We start from the raw sequence: 21798 nt of genomic DNA on the forward strand, positions 1-21798 counted from the left end.
ACCCAAATTTACGAATCGTTTTGGTGCCCTGAAAAATGCTCTTTTTTGGGGGGTAACTTGACTCTTTGCAAAGGAAAAAAAAAAGCCCCGGTTCTAGTGCTGACCTCCGTGCTGGGGGCGCTGTGCTGTGGGGGGCAGTAGGGGGCGCTCTCCCCTTGCAGCCAGGGCTGGCCCCGCTACCGTTCTAGGGGCCGCTCTCCCCTCAGACTCAGCGCTCTGGGGCATCGCGACCCATTTCCAGGCCCGGCTTTGGCAGCCGAGCTTGAAGAATTTGGCTCCCGGCCCGAGCGCCTCGCGAGGGATAATAAATGGACACGGGGCCAGGGCCGTTCCCTCTCGCTATTGTTCAGCGCAGCCGGGAACTGGCAATTAGCGGCTGTTCTACGCTCGCCTTCGGAGACACCACTGGCCTCTTTGTGGCAGAGCTATTGTCAGGCTGAGCCAAGCATAAAGGGTTGCAACCTGTTCCCTTCACAGGAGACAAGCCGCCCCGGGGAGGACGCGGGAGTTGAATCAAACCGGGCAGCAGGGCAAATTTCTAAGCAGCTGTTAGGTTTTCACATGCACCTGGACTACTCGTCTCTCTCTGAAACTGGCCAGCAAGGGCAGAGGTGATGGACAAAACAGATTTGTCCTACCACGTCTCTGGGATCCCAACGTGGCTACCGCCCATCCAGTCGCACCGGGGTCTGTTGTTCTTTGTGCAGTGGGCATTGTTCAGCTGCTGCGTTCCACACCAGAAGCAGCTGCATCTCAGCCCAGGGGGCGCGATCCCTGTATAAACAGTGGCCATCTTTCCACCCCAGAGGTGGCAGCATTTCAGTGCTGGGTAAACAGTCCATCTATAAGCAGCTGTCGCACCCCCGCCTCAGAGGCAGCTGCCTCTCAGTGGCGGACAGCAGTTCTGTACAATCACGAAGGGTCAGATCCTGCCCCAAAGGCAGGGAAACCACTGCCCAGGGGAGCTGTTCCAGTACCCTGCACCCCTCTAAGCCCCGTCCTGCAGGAGTCACTCTCCACCGTGGAATAACGGCTGGAGTACAGAGAAGCGGGGGGTGTTCCCTGGTGACTCTGGACCACAGTAACAATTATGATCAATTTGCCACAGTCCATCGGTACCTCCCCCTCCAACGCAGCGGGACTGGAGATCTCAAGGCGTGGGGGCAAAGGGAATTCCCTGAGGCAGGAGAGCTTTCCCAAGCACACGACACCCGACAGGGCTGAGCCAAAGCACATGGAGGTCAGGAGATGCTGGGTCAGGCCCTTCCAGACCAATTGTCCCTCCCGCCTGGCCAGGGAAGGCTAGGCCAAGGATCCACAAAGCCAGGAGGGGAGGGGTGACCCCCGTTCCATACAGTGCGAAACAAAGTGATTTTGTTCCAAGATCATGAGTCAGTGGTGGAGCTGAGAGAGAACCCAGGAGTCCTGACTTCCAACCCCCCTTGCTGTAATCCACTGAACCCCCCTCCCCTAACCAGCTTGTGTTTTAAGCAGTGACCCTTGAGAATAGAAAAACCTTTTTCAATTGCAGATTTAATGGGTGGCACAATCTCATTCCCTTGATTGGCGGCCCTAGGCACCCCATGCCCCACCCTGGCACCTGCCCCACTCAGGTATCTCTCTCCCGCTCTGAGCTCCTTGGCTGGGATCCTGCCCCCCCTGCAGTCAGTCCAGCAACCGATCAGGGAGCCTGGATCCCCCTCTCCTTCCCCACAGCATGGGCAGCTGCAAGGGCGAACCTCTCCACCCCACACACTGCCCCCCTGCTTGGCTGCCACACCCCCCGGGAGACCCTGGCTATGGACAACAGGGGAGACCAGTCTCCATGGCCCGTTCTGCCTCTCCGCTGAGGCTGCCGGCGAGAATCGGTGCCGATCCTGCTCTGTGCAACGCGGCTCCACCGGGGATCTGGGCTGAGACCCGGCAAACTCGTTTCTTCAAAGGGCTGGCCGATGGGAACACGCCACAACCAGTGCCGGCCCGAGTCGGATGAGAACCGGCGGCCCGCGGGGCGAAAAGCTCTCGATCTCGTCAGCCATCAGCTCCACCGGTCATGGCTGGTACCGGCAGGGAGGTCGCAGAGCAGGACACGGAGAGGGAATTGTTAAGGGGGGAATGAATCTACCCATGGCCCCAGCAAGCCCCCAAAAGGCCTGTAGGCCAGATCTCTCCTCCCCCTCGCCAGGGGTTACTGATGGAGGAACCCAGGAGTCTGGGTAGAAAACAGCTCCCTGCCTCTTGCCAGTGCTGGGGGCTGGCTCCAGGCAGCACAATCTAGTGCCGGAAGGATCTTGGGGTTTCTGAAGCACCTCAGACCCCATCCACATGGGCCCCATCCACGTGCCGCAGACCAGCTCGAGGGGGCAGGAGAAGGGACGGGTCCCATGGGCTACCGGGCCTGGGCGCCACCCAGGGGGGAAAAGAGCTCTGCTCCAGTCTCAGCTGCACTGCGGAGCTCCCACAAGCCACCGAGAATAACCCGGGTGCGGCTCAGAGCCGGAAAACAAACCAGGAAAGGCCCCTCTGAATGCTGCCGGGGTGCGCTCGCGTGTCTCGTCTGCGTCCGGCTGGGCTCCCCGACGGCTGGTCCCCGTTACAGCCGCTCCCGGTAGGCGGCTCAGCGGCGCTTGGGCTGGTTGGGCCCGATGTATTTCAAGGGGGCGTAGCCGGGTTTGACGATGGTTTCCATGCCCAGGAACGGCTGCAGGATCGCGGGGACTCGGACGCTGCCATCCTGGGGGGAGGAACGGGGCAGGGGGCGGTTAATATGCAGCACCGAGTGGGGGGGAATCCACCCCCCACGGCTAAACAGCGGTGGCTGAAGATATTACCCGTTAGCTCCCATCTGGAGCCCACCCCACCACCCGGCTCCGGGCCTCCGTCCGCCTGGGCAGAAGGATGTTCCCTGCGCCCCAAAAAAACTTGGATCTAGGGTGGGGGAGGAAGGGGGAAATCTACTCTGGGGCCCACACTGCTAGGCCACCCCTGATTTTCTGCATTGCTCCCCAGCTGATAGAGAGAAGGGGGCAGGGAGGAATTTTCCCCCAGCTTAGCAGGGACATGGGGATTTTCCCCCCACACCTCACTTTCCTCCATAGCACGGGATCATCTGGGGAGATCTCCCCTCATCCATTCCCTGCAAGTGCAGGGGCACTGGGGGCCCCTGGCTCTCGGGGACAAACGCTCTGGCTTGCCCCATGCTGCAAGCGCAGTCCAGCGATCTCCGGGCACTGCTTAACGGCCCGTGTGATGCAGGACGTCGGCCCCGTCTGGCCTGAAACGGGAACCGGGAAAGTGCCTGCTACATTCAACCCCAGCCTGGCTCCGTTTCAGCGGGGAACCTCCCCTCTTCTCTACTCCCGGCTGGGGCAGAGAAACCGAGGCTGCCACAACGCTGCCCTCTCTCCCCGGGCCGTGTGGCCAGCCCCCTCCGCCCTGCTGCTCGTCAGTGGGGACAGCTGCCCCCAGGCCAGGAGGTGCCAAGTCCAGGAGCTGAACGCAGGGCACACGGGGTACGGACACCCCCCCTCGGCGGGATGGGAGCGCACCTGGAGCTGGTTGGACTCCAGCAGAGCGATCAGCACCCGCGGGACGGCGCAGGCTGTGCCGTTGACCTGGGGAGAAGAACGGAACGAATGACAGGATGGGGGAGGGGGCGGGTTAGTCCCACCCTCCCCACAGCTGGTCACCAGCCCCGCCTCTGCTGGCCTCCTGAGCAGATCCAGGACCTGTAGCCATGAGAATGAACCCCGTTTGCTCGCCCCCAAGGCACGTGGATTTATTAACATGCAACTTTCCCCCTGCACGATCCAACCTGACAGACAAAGGGACCCCTGGCCTGGTACTGAGATGCAGCCCCCTCTGGGGTGGAGGCTGTTCATACAAGGATCCCTCGCCCGGCGCTGAGATGCAGCCACCTCTGGGGCAGGGCACAGGGGCTGTTTATACAAGGATCCACCGCCTGGCACTGAGATGCAGCCACTTCTGGGGTGGGGCACGGGGGCTGTTTATACAAGGACCCCTCGCCCAGCGCTGAGATGCAGCCACCTCTGGGGTGGGGCACGAGGGCTGTTTATACAGGGACCCCTCGCCCAGGGCTGAGGTGCAGCACCCAGGCTCTGGTAGGTCTCCCACCCAAGTCCTGCTAGATCTGACGCTCCCGTGAAATCGCCTGAAACACCCCTCACTCCTTCTCCCCTAGGGTTTTCCTTTGGGGTGTGTGCGTGTTCCCCATTTCCCCGCCGCCCCGGGCGCTCACCGTATGCGCGTAGCGGAGCTGCCCTGTCCGGTCGCAGTACATAATGTTCAGGCGCCGGCTCTGGTAGTCAGTGCAGTTGGAGGTGCTGGAGATCTGGGGAAGCAAGGAGGGGCCATGTGGCGGGAGGCGGCTTGGGGGACAGCAGTCATGTGACGCACAAAAGCAGTCACGTGACCTGCCAAAGGAGTTTGGGTGTCCGCACATCCAGACCAGTCCCCTCCCCCACCCCTGCCTTTTCCCTACCTTCCCAAGACAGACCAGTGGGTCTGGTGCCTCCACCCCACTCCCCCACAATCATCACAAATGGACCCACCCCCCCAGTGTATTTGCATTAGGGGTGTGTGGGTGGGTGTGATTTTATATCTCCTTCCTGACCCCTCACACGGCTATTCACCCCCACACCCTGAAGCATGAGGGTGGACATCAGTTGAGGTTGAGATCCTAACCTAAGGGAGCCAAGGCACATGGGGCAGCAGGAGATATCAGCCAGGGCTGCCCCCTTCACCCCTGATCCCCTGGACAAGCTGCTCGCTTGGCGCCTGGATTCCCCCCCACGCCCACCGCTCCAGGTGGCAGTTCTCACCTCACCATACTTGCCCCTGCCGGGCATCCAGGCTTCGATGTCGTATTTCCGGTAGGCGGGCAGCCCGAGCTCCTGGGTGGGCATATCCAGGACCCTGCCGCAGAGAGACCAGTCAGGCAGGCGGTGGGAGGTATGGACTGATCCCAGCACTCGGGGCACCTGGTCCGGAGCAGGGTGCTGGTGCCGACTTCCCAGCCGAGCGAGGAAGCGGCCCTGAGCCGCCAAGGAGGGCGGCAGCGTAACCCTTGTGGGGGTGCCCCTCACCCCTGCCCCATACTCCCCTTTTGACAGGGGCCTGCAGAACTCCCAGCCTCCCCTCCCCTGCTCACCTGTAGTGCAGCCCTAGCTCGGAGAAAATCTCCTTCTGCAGGGCGAGGAAGTCCTCCAGCAGGGCGGCGCTCTCCTCCCCGCTCTCCGCCGCCGTCACTCCGAACATTTCCACCTGGGGGGGGGGGGGGGAGGGAAACTGGCGCATCAGGCGGGAGGAGCCGCTTCCACCCCACCTGGTACGGGGTGCCGCTCCTCGTGCTGTCCCACAGACCTTTTATTGGGGAGGAGTCCCAGGCCGCCCCCCCTCGACTTGCATCGACCCTGTCCCCCAGGGCTGGGATCTCGGAGTGCCACCCTGCTGTAAATGCCCTGCGATGGGACCCTCCTGACCCGAAGATGCCAGGCTGGTGGAGAGTGGTGGGCCCAGAGGGTGTCAGTTCTGATCCAGCCCCGGGGAGGAGGTGCTGGCGGTCCGTTCCCCCAGTGGGTCAGAGGCTAGGGGAGGACAGAGGGTCTCAGTCCAGGTCCCAGGTGCTGACACAGATAAGCCCCCTCGGCCAGTAGCTGGAGCAGCCCAGAGCGGGATCCAATATGGAAACTAAGCGCCTCTTTGCTCACCTTCTCCCCCCAAATCAGCAAAGGGAAGGTGCCTGTGGCTCTTGGAGAGGGGTCTAGTGGTTAGAGCAGGGGGGGCGGGGAGCCGGGACTCCTGGGTTCTCTCCCCAGCTCTGGGAGGGGAGTGGGGTCTAGCGGTTAGAGTGGGGGGCTGGGCGCCAGGACTCCTGGGTTTTCTCCCCAGCTCTGGGAGGGGAGTGGGGTCTAGTGGTTAGAGCAGGGGGGCTGGGCACCAGGACTCCTGGGTTCTAATCTCCCATTCCCCCTCTCCCCCCAGGGAACGAACGGCCCCCCTACCTTGGTGAACTGATGGACCCTGTACAAGCCCCAGGGCTCCTTGCCGGTGTCTGTCTCCGCTCTGTAGCACGTGCTGGAACACACGGTTCTGGCAAAGGGGAAAGGGACAGGCCAGGCCATGAAATTAAACCCACTGCTCCAGCCCTCTCCGGGGGTGGGAGGGGGAAAGAAACCCCACAGCTGCCATGGGGGTGAGCATCATTAACCCCACTGAACAGAGTGGGGAAACCGAGGCACCGAAGTTCAGACTTTGCCCTGTTCGACTCCGAGCCAGGAACAGAACCCCAGGACTCCACAGGAGAGGGCTCGGGGCAGGCTGGGGAGTGAAGGAGATTGGGAGTGCAGGGGGGGCGGGAGGGGAGGAGGTGCTGTGGGAGTCAGGATTCCTGAGTTCTATCCCCCCGCTTGCGAAATACAACAAGAATTTACTGTGCACACCGTCCCCAAACCCCTGGTAGGGAATAAACGACACTGGAGGGACAGAGAAACCAAGTGGGCTGAGGGAGGAAGGGCGGGCGCGATTCCGGATGAGCCAGAGAGCAGCCAGGGTGGGTGAAATACGGGGCGTGTGCCCGGGACGGCGAGCGCTGCGGGGGAGAAGGCTCTTGCGCTGAGTGTGGTGGGATTGCACGGAGGGGCGGGGCTGGGCGGGGAGCAGAGAGACAGATCAGGAAGGAAGACGCCGATAGTGAAAAACAAACCAAGTGGAGCAAGGGGGAAGGTTATTACCTGACTGGCATGTCCTCCAAATTCACGGCATGATCCATGAAGTAGCCTGGAAAAGGGGGGAGGATTTCAGTGAAGGGCGCAGAAGAGGCTGATGGGGTGGCCCCCTCCACACCCTTCTCCTGGGTCCAGCGGCAACAAGACCAAGGCCTCTGAGCTGCTGGACGGCTGGAGAAAGCAGGGAATAGGCAGAGCCCCCTCTACCAGCGTTAGAGATGGCTTCCTGGGCTGGCTAGCAACCGTCCTGCTGGCGCAACGGAGATAAAACATGTTCCCTGCAGGGGGAGTTTTTTTTGGGGGGGAGGATTAATGTAACTCCCCCCCCCCCCATTGAAACAATGAACTCCCCTCACCCCCACACCACCACGGGGACCAGCACAGGCTGTTCGCCCTGGCTCAGAGGCCCTGGCACACAATGTGCTCGGAACAGCACAAAGCGCCCGCCCTGACCTAGGGCACAGGGTCACTCTGCTCCAACCCGGAGACAGGCCCAGCTGGGTGCCTGGAGGTCTTTGAGACCTGCCAGCTGGAAGACGGGTGAGCGTTGGCGGTTCCTGGTTTGGGGTTTTCCCCCCAGATCTGTTCTCCCTGGAGCGCTTTTGTTCTGAATAAACAGGCCGCAACTGGCCACCGGCTAACCCCGCCGCCGGGCCGAGAGAACAGACTGGCGGGGGCCGAGCTGCTGGTGGAACCGTCGCAGCCGGAGAGTTAAGGCTCTGCCGGAGCTTGGGTCCAATTCCCAGAGGTACCCAACTCCGTAATACCCAGGCCGTTCACCGACGACTGGAGAAACCCCCCGGATTGGCGGAAGACACAAGCCTACGGCACGCTGGAGGAACCAGGCATAGAAATGGGACGGCGTTCGTCCACCGGCCACTGTGTGACCGACCCAGCCTCAAGACGACTGGAGGCAGCATTGGCATGGCTGGGTGGACTGGCAGCGCCCGCCCGCTATTCCCCTGGGTGCACCCGAGCGCTGAGAACCCAGCGGAGCTCGGAGATGCCTGGAAGAAAGCCACGCAGCGTGGGCACGGCCGCTCGGTGTCTGAGCGCTCTGTTGGAGACATACCCGCCCTCGCTCCGGTCGCGTGAGCGTGCGAAAAAGTGCGGCCGGAGCGGAGTCGGGGATAGTTGGAGGACGTGCCTGGGGGTCTCGGAGGGGAGGGGCCACACCGCTATTCTTAGCCTGCTAGCTCCGTCAGAGCAGAGAACGACAGCTCCCAGCTCCAGGGCAGACGAACTCAAAGCCCCCCGCCGGGAGGAAGAGGGCGGTGGGATCCTGCCCCCATGAAGCTGCCGGCTGGAGGCCTGAGATCTAAGCGGAGAGGCAGGTGCCGGCAGAGTTCCTAGCTCCCGGAGCGTTCGAGGACCTCAGGAAAGAAGCTGTTTAATCCAGTTTCTCAGGGCCTGGCCTCAGAGCCGCCAAACTTACAACTGAAAAATAAGTTTTCCCAGGCCTAGGTCTGGTCCCTTCTCCCTTTTGCTCAGCTTCCTTTTCCCGTGTACAAACAGCCCCAGCGCGGGGCAGGGCGCACCGGGATTGCATCCCGGCTGCCGCTCCAGCCGGTCCCTTAAAGGGGTAATATGTCCTGCCACCGGTGTGGGGTCGGAGGTGCAGCAAATGCAGGAACTGTAAACAATCAGACATCAGCCCAGGGGCATGGCTCCCCCTGGGGCTCAGGGATGAGACTGACCTCATCTCACATTGACCCGGGCCCTTCCACCCCATCCCCAGCAGCTACGCCAGTGCGGCTAAAATGCAGCCACCTCTGGGGCACAGCGCGTTTCAGTGTCGCAGCAGGAAGCGGAGGAAGGACATGGCCTGACGGTTCCTGCCTCACCTGCGATGCCGACCTCGGAGGTGCCAGCCAGGCACAGGTCCTCGAAGCGGGACGGGTCGATGTTGTACACGGGGGACGGGACGGCGTTGGGCTGCATGCCACAGCCTTCCTGGAGGACAGAGGTTGCAGAGCCCTGGTTATTTCCGTGGTGTCCAGCTCTCTGGCAGAGCACCCCAGCCCTGCACCTCCAGTCCTGGGTGGCCACCCTATCGGCTTATCCAGAATCACGCCTGTCCTCCCTCCCTCCCAAATTCCAGGCTCCGAGAGGTGGCCGGCCACTCTGCACGGGCGATGGACCCACGGCCCTGCTACGAGTGGGAGAAATGGAGGGCAAGGGAGACTGCAAGGGGCCTGGAGCAGGGTGGGCAGACCCCCGGGGAGCACCGGTAACACGGGGAGGAGCAGTGTATGACCCTGGGAATACTGGGCTTGGGGGAAGTCGGCCCGGCTGCCACTCTCAACGGAGAGCCGGGGGACGGGGTGGGTGCCCGGGAGCTGAGGGCAGAGAGGGAGCTGGGAGCCGGGGGCGGAATGGGCACCCGGGAATTGGCACTGCTGGGAACGCAGAGACAGGGGCCGGGAGCCAGCGTCACTGGGATCCCAGAGCTGGGGGCAGGCGGGATCGAGCTGTAACAGGAACACGGGGATAGAGGAGTCGGGGACCAGCGCTGGGAACACGGCGCCGAGTCAGCCGGCCTCTGGGAGACCCTACTGCCAAGGCCAGCAGAGAAGGGGGGAAATCAGAGACGTCCGTGTTCCTGGGCAGGGAGGGGCCGGGGCTCCGTCCCCAGGGCACTTACAAACACGGCTCCTCGCAGCAGGTCGGGAACAGCCATCGGAATGAAGCCCTAGGCGGGGAGAGAGAAAGGAGAAGATCCTACAGGCCAGCGCTCAGCGGCGGATCCAGGGCAACTGCCCCAGCATGCCCTGCAGGGACCCCGGGGAGATTGGGCTCCGTGACCCCATTCAGCCTCTGTGGAGACTGCCGACCAGGGGGTTGAATTCTGGGGGCGGTTTGGCGTTGCCGACGGCAGGAGCTGGCCTGAGACCGACCAAACGCAGGACACAGGGTCTATCCGAGGACACCGGCGGGGCACGGAGCAGCCTCAAAATCCTATTAATGAACCCAATCCTTGACACCCCCTCAAACACGGACTGGTCAGCGGCACAGTCTGGAACAGAACCTAGGAGTCTTGACGACGACTCCTCTCCCCTCCGCTCCCCGGCTGCTCTAACCACTGGACCCCACTCCCCTCCCAAGTCTGGAAATAGAACCCAGCAGTCCCGGCTCCCAGCCCCACCCTCCCCTTCCACGGCTGGGAGCAGAACCCAGGAGTCCTGGATCTCTGCTCTAACCACTAGATTCCCACCCTCCCCAAGCCCAGAAATAGAGCCCAGGAGCCCAACCTCCCAACTCGCCTAGACTGCACTCCCCTTCCAGAGTTGGGAACAGAACCCTGGAGTCCTGACTCCCAGCCCCTACCCATTCCAGCTACCAGTCCCCACTCCACTCCCAAAGCTGGGGAGAGAGCCCAGACGCCTCGCACCCTGCTCCAACCACTAGACCGTGCTGCCCCCATGCCGCACGGCCGGAAGTACCTGTTTCACCAGCTTGCTGACTGTGAACTGGACGAGGGCGTGCTGGAGCATGGCTCCGGCCCCTCGGAGATAATAGGAGCGGTGGCCTGAGATGTGAGAGAGGCGCCTGTATGGGGAGAGACGGGAAGAGAGACCATTTCAAGCCACTTCCATTGGGCAACATGCTCCCGGAAGCATAGCGCAGCGGGCACAGCCCTAACCCGGAGCCCAGCTCTGCCGCCGGCTGCCTGTGCGATCACGGCCAAGTCACTTAGTCTCTCCGGGCCTCAGTTTCCCCAGCTGTATAACAGCACCGCCCTACCTCACAGGGCGGGTCGTGGGGAGTTTCAGATTGTCAGTCACCATTCCAGGACGTTGAGCAATTGGAGAAGGCTCAGAGAGCGATTAAAGGCTTGGAAAACCTGCCTTAGAGCGAGAGACTCAATCTACACAGCTCAACCAAGAGACGTTTAAGGGGCAGCTTGGCCCCAGGTTATAAGTACCTCCGTGGGGAACAACTATTTACTAACGGGCTCTTCAGTCCAGCAGAGACAGGCCTAACATGTCGTCATTGCTGGAAACTGGACAAATTCAGCTAGGAAACAAGGCGTACATGTTACAGGTGAGGGGAATTAACCACTGGAGCAATTGACCAAGCGTCCCGGGGAATTCTCCATCACGGACAACGTTTAAATCAAGCGTGCTAAAAGTTCTGCTTTGGGGCTGTTCTCTGGCCTGGGCTATACAGGGGGTCAGCCCAGACGATCACGGTGGTCCCTTCTGGGGGGGAATTTGTGCCGAGCCGAGGGTGATGGGTGAAGGAACGGAGACAGAAAGAGCTATTGTCCCGTTTAATCGACTCCCGAAGCCAGGACCCAGCCCCGTGACGCCCGGGCAGACGCGGAGAGAGAGGAGCCTTTTTCCATGACGGGCCGTCGCCCCCACCCGAGGGCAGTGGGGGAGTCAGGGGAGGCGCGCCTGATGTCGGAAAGTGCCCGAGGCCCACAGCCGAACAACAGGGAGGATAAAGGGCAGCCCATGCAACATTTATGGCCCCTCCATTCTGCAGGGGGCCGGGGCGTCAGCAATCAGCTAATGGGCCCTGAGAGAGCGACAGCTGCTCTGCAACTCACGGCCCCTGAGGCGTCCGGAAGCAGCAGGTGGTTGATGACTTTAGTGCCGCCGGATGCCCTGGCTACAAGAACAACACGCCTATCGGAGGGTGCCCTGAGGACCAGGCAGGTCCCCCCTTTGATGTGGTTAGAGCGGGGGTGTGGGGGCGCAACAGGACTCCTGGGTTCTATTCTCAGTCCAACCTCTGAATCCCTCAGGCAGCTCAGTCAAGTCACTGCCTCGCTCTGTGCCTCAGTTTCCCCACCTGGGAAGTGGAGAGAATACGACATCCCAGCCTCTCAAGGGTGGGGTTTTTAGAGGGGCTGATTCAGGGTGGTGAAGCTCGAGATCTTTGCCATTTCACAGAGAGGAGGGAACAGAGAGAGCGAGAGAGGGGTGAAGGGACTTGCCGCCAACTCACACAGCAAGGCAGTGTCGGAGCCAGAAACAGAACCTGGGAATCCCGACTCCCAGCCCTGCCCACTCTAACCACTAGACCCCACTCCTCGCCCAGAGCTGGGAACAGAACCCAGGAATCCTAACCCCATCCCCCTGGTTCTAACCACTAGACCCCACTCCCCACCCAGAACCGGGGAGAGAACCCAGGAGTCCTGGCTCCCAGCCCCCCCTGCTCTAACCACCAGCCCCCACACCCCTCCCAGAGCCAGGTACAGAACCCAGGAGTCCCGACTCAGGCCCCGTTTGCTCTAATCACTAGACCCCACTTCCTCTTTGTAATTCAGACCTAGGCTCTTCCATGAACCCGTCTCCCCATGTCAACTGGTAGCTGTGAGCTCCCGTCTAGCCAGAGCAGATCACGCTGTTCACCACCAAACAGGCCAGAGGTAGGTTCCCAAGAATCACTGTCTGACCGCTGCCATTTTGGGAGACATGCCGGGGGACTGAACCAGGCACCCGGAGAGCTGAAATCACAAGCTGCTACGAGCCAGGCCTCTCGATCTGGCTCTTAACAGACGCGCCTCCCCTACGGACACGAGCCACGTAACACACACGGCCCAGCGCGTGGCACCTGGGCATTAAAGCGGCAGATCCGCAGCTGGTTCAAGCTGCCGGAGCTCCACTGAACTCCGTGGCGCTCCATCCCTTTGTAGCTGGCTGAGGACGTGGGTCGTTGACGATGGCGGTTTCTTTTCCTGCCTCCCCCGGTCTGCGGCGTTCTGCCTAGTTGCTCCCCCAGCAACCATCTGCCGCCCTGCCAGAGAGAGTTTACGGCTCTCCCCGCACAGAGCGCAAACGATGCAAAGCAGATTAGCCTGATGGCGGACGGGCGGGCGACATTTACGAGCGATCGGCGGCTGCTGGGGGCCACCTTGTCTCGGCTGTTTTAAAGAGAGCAGCCCTTTGACTCAAACAAGCCCCAGTCTGCCATCCTGCCTGGACTAAGGTTCTGCTCTCTTCTCCCCCAGGACTGCCCCGGTAGACAGCATCCCCAGGGCCTGATTTTCACAGGTGCTCAGCTCCCACAACTCTGAGGTCAACGGCTCAGCGCCACTGGAAGTCAAGCCCCCGGCCAAACAATCCTCAGCTCCCCCTGATTAGATGTGTTCTAGGAGCCCCACTGAAACCAGGGCCCTGCAGAGGCAGTCCCCGCCCCAAGGAGCTCACAGGCTGAGGTCAGGGTTGGGAGGGGAAACTGAGGCACCAGCTGCCTCGTCAATGCAATAGCAAAATGCAGTCCCCCCAGTCTCTCCAAACCTGACCCTTTGCCAGAGACAGGAGGGTATAAATGCTGGAGAGGGGTCTAGCGAGTCACGGCCCTTTAGGCGCCAAGGGTCTGACGCTCAGTTAGATTTGGGACCCTCCAGCAGTCGAATGGTGTGTGGAGGTGGCCCCGAGAATCCACCCTGCGCAGCGGTCTCCGCAGGTGGGGTGCAACTGGCAAAGGGGCCTGGCCCCCAGCATAGGGGGCGGATCAGGGACGTGGCCAGAGCGTACCATGCTGTGGTTATTCTCTGCCCCCCGCGGCCCATGGGGGTGGAACATGGGTTAGAGCGGCCCTGAAGCTTTGCGCCTTATTTCAGTCTATTTGTCCAGCTTCAACTTCCAACCAATGGAGCTTGTCAGAGCTTTGTCTGCGAGACCGAAGAGCCCTTTCTCTTGTCACGTTTCTGCTCTCCACATACGCACTTAGAGACTGGGATCAAGTCTCTCCTTAACCTTCTCTTCGGTAAGATAAAACCGCGATTGGGCTCTTTGAGTCTAAGGCCGGTTTTCTAACCCTTTCATCTGACCCCATTTACCCACATCTCTCTTGAATTGTGGGCCCCAGTACTGGACACGGGATTCCAGCAGTGGTCGCACTACCAAAGTGATATTCAAGGCATGGAGTCTCCATGCAGCCTTTCGGCACATGGGACCAGCAGCAACGGTGGCTTTCGCACACAGCAGGCTGAGAACCACAAACTTGGATCGCTTTGGGGGGAGGCGTTTAATTTGTCTCCAAATGTCCCTCCTTTTGGGGGGGGAGGGGGGAAAGGAGGGAAGATGCATCAAGATTATTTTCCTGGCTTTGCTCTCTGCCTAATTTAAGGGAACTCCGTAGCATTTAACGTGGAGGGCTCAGAGCCGGGCGGCCAAAGCCTACGTATCACGCAGGCCTTGGTCTCAGATTTCAACCCTAAGTTCAGTGTAACGTAGCCCTAACAACAAACCTTTCCCCCCCACCTGCCCCCTCATCTTACCTTTGTCTGATGATATCCAGGTCTTCCCCAATTTCCAGGTGCCCCCTCACTTTGAAATCAAAAGCTAAAATGAAGGGGAGGGGAAACAAAATGTTAAAGCCACAACGGGGTCCCAGGAGACACGTCACGGCTGCAGGGGACTCTTCCCCTCCCCGAACTCAACGGACTCAGTACTGCGCCGGATCCAGAGAGCAAAAAGCACTTTGCAGTCGGGCAAACCACCCGGGAGATTGGGCAAGTGTTAGCCCCTGTTGCAGCTGGGGAAACTGAGGCACGGAGCAGGGACTTGACTTGCTCAAGGTCACAAAGGGGGTCAGTGACAGAGCTGGGAAGACACGGTCAAAGTTGTTTTGTTTCTCAATTGCAAGACAGGACCCAGGAGTCCTGACACCCAGACAGCTAATGCACGAGTGACCATACACTCCGACTATCAGCATTCTCCCCTCACAGGGATGCTGCGTGGCTGCTCTCATCCTACGTCTTAATATTTGGTGTCTTCCCACCCCCGAAACACACACACTGCTGCCGAAGACCTACAGAACCCAGGCTCTCTCTGCCTGTAAGCTGCTGCTCCCAGAGTTCCCCGGGGCTCATGGGGACAAAGCCGGTCTTTCCCCTTCTCCCCAGCAGATGTTCCCATCTCCAAGGTGGATTTGGAGAAGGCAGGTCACAACCAAGGCTAACCAGGGGCCAGATTCCCCCCCAGCTGGGGGAAGATGGGATCAGGAATGCCAGCTGTAGATGGGCTTTGCAGCCGGCCTGTGTGACCCCCCCCATATACGGGGTCCGAAACCCCCCTCTGAGAATCTGCTTCTTACCTGGTTTCTCTCCCACGACCTCCACCACCCTGGCTTGGCTCTCGTCTCCGATGGGCTGGAGGAAGGAAAGGTCAAAGGTCACATGGGACCACCACAAAGGTTCAAGAGAGGCATGGGGAACGCACTCCAAAACCAAAGCGGACGAGCCCCATAATTACATGGCTTTCTCTCTCTCTGACCCGGCCTCGGGACACGGCACCACCTAGAGGCTAACTGAATTCCAGGGTACCGGAAAGGGAATGGTGGGAGTTTGCGCGTTCGACCCAAAGTCCCACAATTCCAACGGCAGCGTGAGGAAAAACCCCGCAATGCAGAGTGCGCAGCAGTAGAACACTGCATGCTGGGATGCTTACCCAGAATGCAGCGCGCCTATTTACGATCTGCAAGGGAAGTAGCTCTAGCCGGTTTAGCAAGTAAGTGTGGACACACTCCTTTGGGTCAGTTATACCTGTATTATCAGAGCCAAGACACCCTTTCCGCAATAGGCAAGCCCTAAGTATGACTAGCTAGGTTCTCTAAGACCATAAGAACGGCCATACTGGGTCAGACCGAGGGTCCATCTAGCCCAGTATCTTGTCTCTGACAGTGGCCAGTATCAGAGCTTCAGGGGGAGCGTACAGAACAGGGCAATTCTGGAGAGATCCACCCTGTCTTCCCCTCCCGGCTTCTGGCAGTAACCACACCCAGACTCCCTGATCCGCCTCTCCAGTGTCTGTAGAGGAGAGGCCATTGGTTAAAGGTGGGGACCCGGGCAGAAATCAATATAGCTAATGGAAGGGGAGCAGGGTCTAGCGGTTAGAGCTGCAGATACGCCGCACCGTTAGCAAAAAAGTCAGGCCATGATATTGTAAGAACGGCTGTGTGCTATGCACGGTGCAACACTCCCCTTCGTGGGCGTATGTAGGATGGATGGATAGAGAGAGAAGATTTTAAGGCCAGAACAAGGGAACGTTAGATCATCTAGTCCAGGGGTGGCCAACCTGAGCCTGAGAAGAAGCCAGAATTTTACAATGTACATTGCCAAAGAGCCACAGTAATACGTCAGCATGCCCCCCCCCAATCAGCTCCCCCCTCTCCCTGTGCCTCCCACCCGCCGGCCTCCCCCTCCCTCCCCGCAGCTCCCGATCAGCGGTTTCGTGGTGTGCAGGAGGCTCTGAGGGGGAGGGGCGAGGGCACGGCAGGCTCAGGGGAGGGGGCGGGAAGGGGTGGAGTGGGGGCCGGGCCTCTGGCAGAGCCAGGGGTTGAGCAGGGAGCACCCCCTGGCCCACTGGAATGTTGGCGCCTGTAGCTCCAGCCCCGGAGTCGGTGCCTACACAAGGAGCCGCATATTAACCTCTGAAGAGTCGCATGTGGTTCCGGAGCCCCAGATTGGCCACCCCTGATCTAGTCTGACCTCCTGTAGAGCACAGGGTGGAGATTTTCACCCAGCCACCCCTGTACTGAGTCCAAGCACTTGTGGCTGGCTACCCCGTCTTCCTGAAAGGCATCCAGTCGGGATTTGAAGCCATCAAGAGCTGGAGAGCTGGTGCCAACGGTTAATCACCCGCACGGTTTACCGGTGCCTTCTTTCTAACCGGACTTGGTCCGGCTTTAATGTCCAGCCGTTGGTCCTAGTTCTGCCTTTCTCCGCTCGATTATAGAATCTTCTCACACCTGGTCCTTTCTCCCCGGTGACCAAGTCACCTCTCCAGCTTCTCTTTGGGACACTGACCAGACTGAGCTCCTTAAGTCTCTTCCTGTCAGGCGTTTCTTGGATCCCTTTCGTGGCTCTTCTCTGCCCCCTCCCTTGTACACGAGCAGCTGTTTAAGTCAAAGCTCAGGGACAGACTTGACTGAAATAAGGTGAAAGTTCCATATAGACATCTAAAGCCCGGGTGACTGAATCCACATCCATTACAAGCTCCTAGCTTTACCGAGATCTCTTCTGTACTCAGAGTTTCCTACCAACTCTAATGTTAAGCCTTGCAGTGTCTTGAGTGACTATTGTGCACCCGTACAGCAACCCTCTGTCCCATGACCCAGCAGCCCCGCTTACCACATCAGGGTGGGTCCAGTTCGGCAGTTTCAGAGCCTTCAGGTAGTACTGTTCATCCAGCACCAGCTCCTCTTGGTACAGGGAATTCAGCTGGTGACGTATTTCCCGCCCGCGGTTCCGTAGCGCCTGGTAATCGGGAAGCTGTTTGGGGGAGCAGATGAGCATATAGGGAGGAGGAGTGAGTCTCAGACAGATCAAGGATTAAAAAGGAGCCTGATATATGTCTGATGGCTGAGTTTTATCGCACTCTTTGTGGTTCATTGCCCATGGGCCCCTGAGTATTACAGGACCTTCTCAACAGCTTGTACCCGGCACTGTATTACAGCGTTCATTTCCACTGTCTCTTTCAACCACAAACCTCAAATCAGCATCCACCTCCACTGGGGAGTGGTAGCATCAGCCCCCTTTGGAAATTTAGAAACTGGGCACAGAAAGGCGACCCGCCCAGCGTCACACAGCGGCAGCCCTGGGAACTGAACTCGGACACCAGGCCAGCCAGTCCCGTGTTCCAACAACTAAGCCATGCGTCCCCTCCCAGAGCTGGGAACGGAACCATTCCACGGGACACCCATCACACGCTTTAACTGCCAGATAACCCCTCTTTTTTTTAAAAGCCCTGAACATCAGTGATTTGAATTGTGGTGAAGCCTAAAGGTCACACTGAAGACCAGAGCCTCATTGCATTAGGACAGAAAAGAAGATACAGTTCATGCACCAGAGGGCTTAAAATCTAAAGACAGACAAAGGCGGGGTAAAAATAAAAGATGAATTATCTTCATTTTACAGCTGGAGAACTGAGGCTCAGGGTCACACAGGAAGTCCAGTGCCCTAACCCCCATGCCCTGACTTCCTCTCAAAGCCACCTGGCCACGCCTCATCCTGTTGCCCTAACCTCCATCCTTCCGAGTGAGGAGGATTTCTAAGGCGCTCTCCATATGCTCCTGCCAGGGCTTGTAAGGTACGAGGCCTTCTGCTAACAGCACATTCATGCTAAAAGCAGGGAAGGGCCAAAACCAGCGGCCACAGATCAAACAGGCCCTGCGGAGTCCTAAAAATGAAGCCTTCTAACACAGCTGATCACCTGCAGTTTTCTGTCGCACAGCTCCACTAATACATATCTATTCAGGTAGCTAGCAAGAAATCCAATGATCTGTGCGTGCTTCATGTCATAGTGTAAAAACCCAAGTCAGTTTCTGGACTATTAGGTGTGGCCTTTGGGCTTCTGAATGGATTATCAAAGCAGATTTGGGTGGCTACAGTCTGATCAATTTCAAATTTTCAGGGAATATTTTAGGCATCAAGACACTGGGCCCAATTGATTTGGGGGGAATCGGAAAACAGGATTTCAGTGCTTTAAGTGACAGCAAAGTCAGACTCAGCGTGGCCGTTTGCTGCAGCAGGTGGTGGACATCTCTCTGGCGCCCCCTGCTGTTGCTTACGCATCACAGGCAACAGCTTAATATTCTGCTCTCCTTGGGTTTACAACTTAAGGAATGAAGTGTGTGACCCTCTAGCGCCCATCTGCAGAGGTCAAGCGTGCACTTAACTCTTCCTTCCGCTTCCACAGATTGTTACATTAGCAAAATCTGGCTCTTACCGCCTGCAACGTGCTCTTGTCCTGGGTCTCCTGGAAGGGAAAAAAGAAAAACAGTAGGTAGTAAGAGTTATTTCCTTGCTGAAGGGTGTCTGGCCTAAAGAAAACAAAACCAGGGATGCCTGGATTGTATGAAAGTGAGCATTGTATGGAAATATTGTATTGCACACTGGGGCTGTTTGGAAACATAGGGGAGAAGGGGGCTGTCTGGGGCCTAGCAGAAAATCTCACCCCAGGGCCCGGGAGTAAATCTACACACTATGCTCCCGATTCTCTGCTAACTTATCACCAGTGTAACTCCACCCACTTCCCTGGGGTCACTTCAGTTTTGCACCAGCGTGAGGGGAGAATCAAGCCCAAAGATAGACAGCTGCTGGATTTTTCAAAGACCCACAAGCGTGAAATGGATCTTAAAGCAGGACAAAACCCATAGGGGCGGGGTTAGAGAGCAGCGGGGGGCAGGGTTCGTCAATCATGCTTGGCAGGGGGCGAGGCGGAAGGGAAAAAAACCCAGACAAAACATGCACAAATGGCCCATAGAGTTAAACATAAAAACCCACAAGCAGCAACTGGATTAAAAAAAAAACAAATGCTTAAAAATCATCAAAGTCCAAAGTCATATATTTTGAGCTACCATGGCAAGCCACGTGGTCATACAGCGACAGACTGAAAGATGCACCCACTGAAGTCAATGGGACAGGAGTTGGGCCCAATTACAGTCCTTTGCTTTCGGATAAAAGGCACTTGACGGACCCTCTAATGGATACAGTTCATCCAGCACTAAAATGAAGCCGTTGTCTCTAGAGCGATCAGCAGCCAGGATTAGTGACGGGAGGGGGAAGAAGATCTGTCCCCCCATGCTTAAGAAATGTGCCACATGGGGGTTTTAGTGTTCAGTTTCTGATGTTCTGGTCTCATCTGAACAATCCACATAACATAAACTACGGAGAATTTGAATTAATGGGAAGGATAAAGGTTTGCATCAACTGCTGGATCCAGGCTCTAGATCCAGAAAGTCCAGGGGTTTTAAACCTGATGTTTGGTTCACTATGTCATCCCCTCTGGCTACAGTAGAGGGGACTGGACTAGATGACCTACGGAGATCCCTTCCAGTTCTACATTTCTATGATTCTATCCACACAGGCACCTTTTCAAAAGGGCCTGAAGTCATTCACGGCCAAGGAGATGGCAGCTGAGGCACATGAAGCCAGGATACAGTGAATAAGGTGTCTGTGCAATTTCCAGGGATGCCTCTCGGATAAGTTCTGCACTGTGACATCCATGTGATGGGGGGTATTTTTATTTTGGGGAATAGGACGGGTGCTGCTGTGGAGACTCACCACGAGGCATTTCACTTGAGCGGAGACTTCCTCTTTCTCAGTTTCAAGTTTTCCAATCTCTTCCTGCACCTTCACCAGCCTCTTCCATGTGGAGAGCTGGTGGGGATGAAAACAGCAGCATGAGTGCTCATAGCTGGGGTTTCTCTAACAGTCGCTCCCCCGAACGCTACAAAGCAGCAGGTATTTTCCATTCTGCAGATCATTTTCCCGTCTCGCTCTCCCAAACCCTCTCTATCTTCCTTTCCCATATTCAAAGCAACACCTCCCCCCTGCGGAATCCAACTCTTCAACTTAACCTCCTAACCTTACACCCGTCCCTCCCAAATCCACCTCCTCTTCCAGCTTCCCCTTGCCCTGAGCGGTCTCCTTCACCACACAGAGGCAACTGCAGCATTGCTGCTTCTGCTCAGAACTTTATCCAAGCAGCAGAAATTGCAACAGGGAAATTTACAGGGCCCTAGTCAGTTTCAGGGCTGCTGTTCAGAGTCCTGTGAGCAGCAGCGACAAAGCCCAGAATCAAGTCAGGATCAGCCTGTTGCTTTTGCCTCAGGAAGCTGGATCCATCTTCTCCCTATTAGCTGGTAGCTGATCTGAAAGATGGAGCCATCACACCCAGCAGGGGCCAGGGACAACGGCAGCAAACAGGAAGGAAGTCAGTACCCTCCACTTCAGCAATCCCACACCCCCCATTCTCTGTTACCCCTTCCCCAAAGGCTCCTCCCCAGTTCTCTAAGCCCCACTTCCTATCCCATAAACCCATCCACTGTAGACTCCCCTATCCCCATAAACCCCTCCCAATAGGCCCCGCCCACTCCTCTATAGTCCCCGCCCACTCCTCTATAGTCCCCATGATGCTTACCTATAAGCCCCTCCCCTTCAGCCCATCCCATCCTCATAAACCTCCCACTCCTTTTATAGCCCCCATCCATGCTCCCCCATAAGCCCCTCCCCACAAGTCTCATTATAGGCCCGCCCACTCTATAAACCCTTCTCGTCAGTTCTATCCTATCCCCTCTCCACAAGACCCTCCTCCCTCTAGCACCTGCCAACCACCCATATCCCCTTTGCCAAGCCGTTCATTTCCCCTGCCCCCTCCCCTGCCCTAAGCCCCACCCCCTTACCGCTAGGCCCCGCCCACGTCCACAAGTCCCACACATTTCCGCTGGGTCATTGCCCACAAGCCCCACCCCCTTTTCAGTTAGGCCCCTCCCCTGCCCACAAACCCCACCCCCTTTTCTGTTAGGCCCCTCCCCTGCCCACAAGCCCCTCCCCTGACTCACGATCTCGCGCAGGTCCCGGGGCCCCAGCGGCCCCTTGCGGGTCTCCAGCTCCCGCTCCGCCTGCTCGGGCCGGGCGCTCAGCGCCGCCATGTCCAGGCAGGGCCGCGCGCTGTTCCCTTCCCGCACGTGCTCGTACAGCCGGCTCCGCCCCGCCGCCCCCTCGCTGCTCCGCCGCCTCCCCGCGCCGGGCAGCCCCGGCCCCGGCAGCGCCCGCCACGCCCGGACCCGCCGCAGCGCCCGCCCCAGCGCCATGGGCGCCGCCATGTCTGCCGGTCATGTGACACGCTCGCCCCGCCCCTCTCCTGCCTTTCCCGCGCGAGCCGGCCAATCGCAGCGCGCCCCCAAGACGAGGCGGACGGGCCAATCAGAACAAAGAATCTGCCCCTCGCCCGAGCCGGCCCCTCCCCTGGAGACTGGTCGCTAAGGCGGGAGCCAGCTGGTTGCCATGGGGACGGGAGGAAGGGGTGCTAAAGGACCAGGAGTAGAAGCCATCCCTCCACCCCCCTCGCAGCCCTAATCCCCAGCAACCCCTCCCCCCTCCACCCAAGGACACTGCCTCAGGGCAGGGGGAGACTCCCCCGATAGCCCCCTCCTGTACCCCATAGCCTGAGCAACACCTCCCAGCCCTCCCCAGGCCAGAACAGCTCCCCCAGGGAAACCCCCCGACCCAGAGACCCCTCCTGTACCCCACAGCCTGAGCAACACCCCCCAGCCCTCCCCAGGCCAGAATAGCTCCCCCAGGTAAACC

At 58.8% G+C, this 21798-nt stretch overlaps 1 protein-coding gene across 1 annotated transcript; it reads right to left on the bottom strand.

The window, feature by feature from the left end:
- Positions 1-1513: 1513 nt before the first annotated feature.
- Positions 1514-21340, bottom strand: SARS2 (seryl-tRNA synthetase 2, mitochondrial). Its single transcript, XM_005293194.4, has 16 exons — positions 21051-21340; positions 19771-19866; positions 18434-18463; positions 16837-16977; positions 14802-14856; positions 13984-14047; positions 10190-10295; positions 9391-9438; positions 8591-8699; positions 6753-6798; positions 6024-6111; positions 5171-5283; positions 4842-4935; positions 4259-4351; positions 3549-3614; positions 1514-2734 (listed from the first exon to the last, which is right to left on the bottom strand). Exons 1-16 carry the CDS (start codon positions 21312-21314, stop codon positions 2618-2620), a joined length of 1530 nt encoding a protein of 509 aa, XP_005293251.4. The 5' UTR covers positions 21315-21340; the 3' UTR covers positions 1514-2617.
- Between the last annotated feature and the right edge of the window lie 458 nt (positions 21341-21798).

Source organism: Chrysemys picta, chromosome 17 (genome assembly GCF_011386835.1).
Source record: "Chrysemys picta bellii isolate R12L10 chromosome 17, ASM1138683v2, whole genome shotgun sequence".
Classification (NCBI taxonomy): Eukaryota; Metazoa; Chordata; order Testudines; family Emydidae; genus Chrysemys; species Chrysemys picta.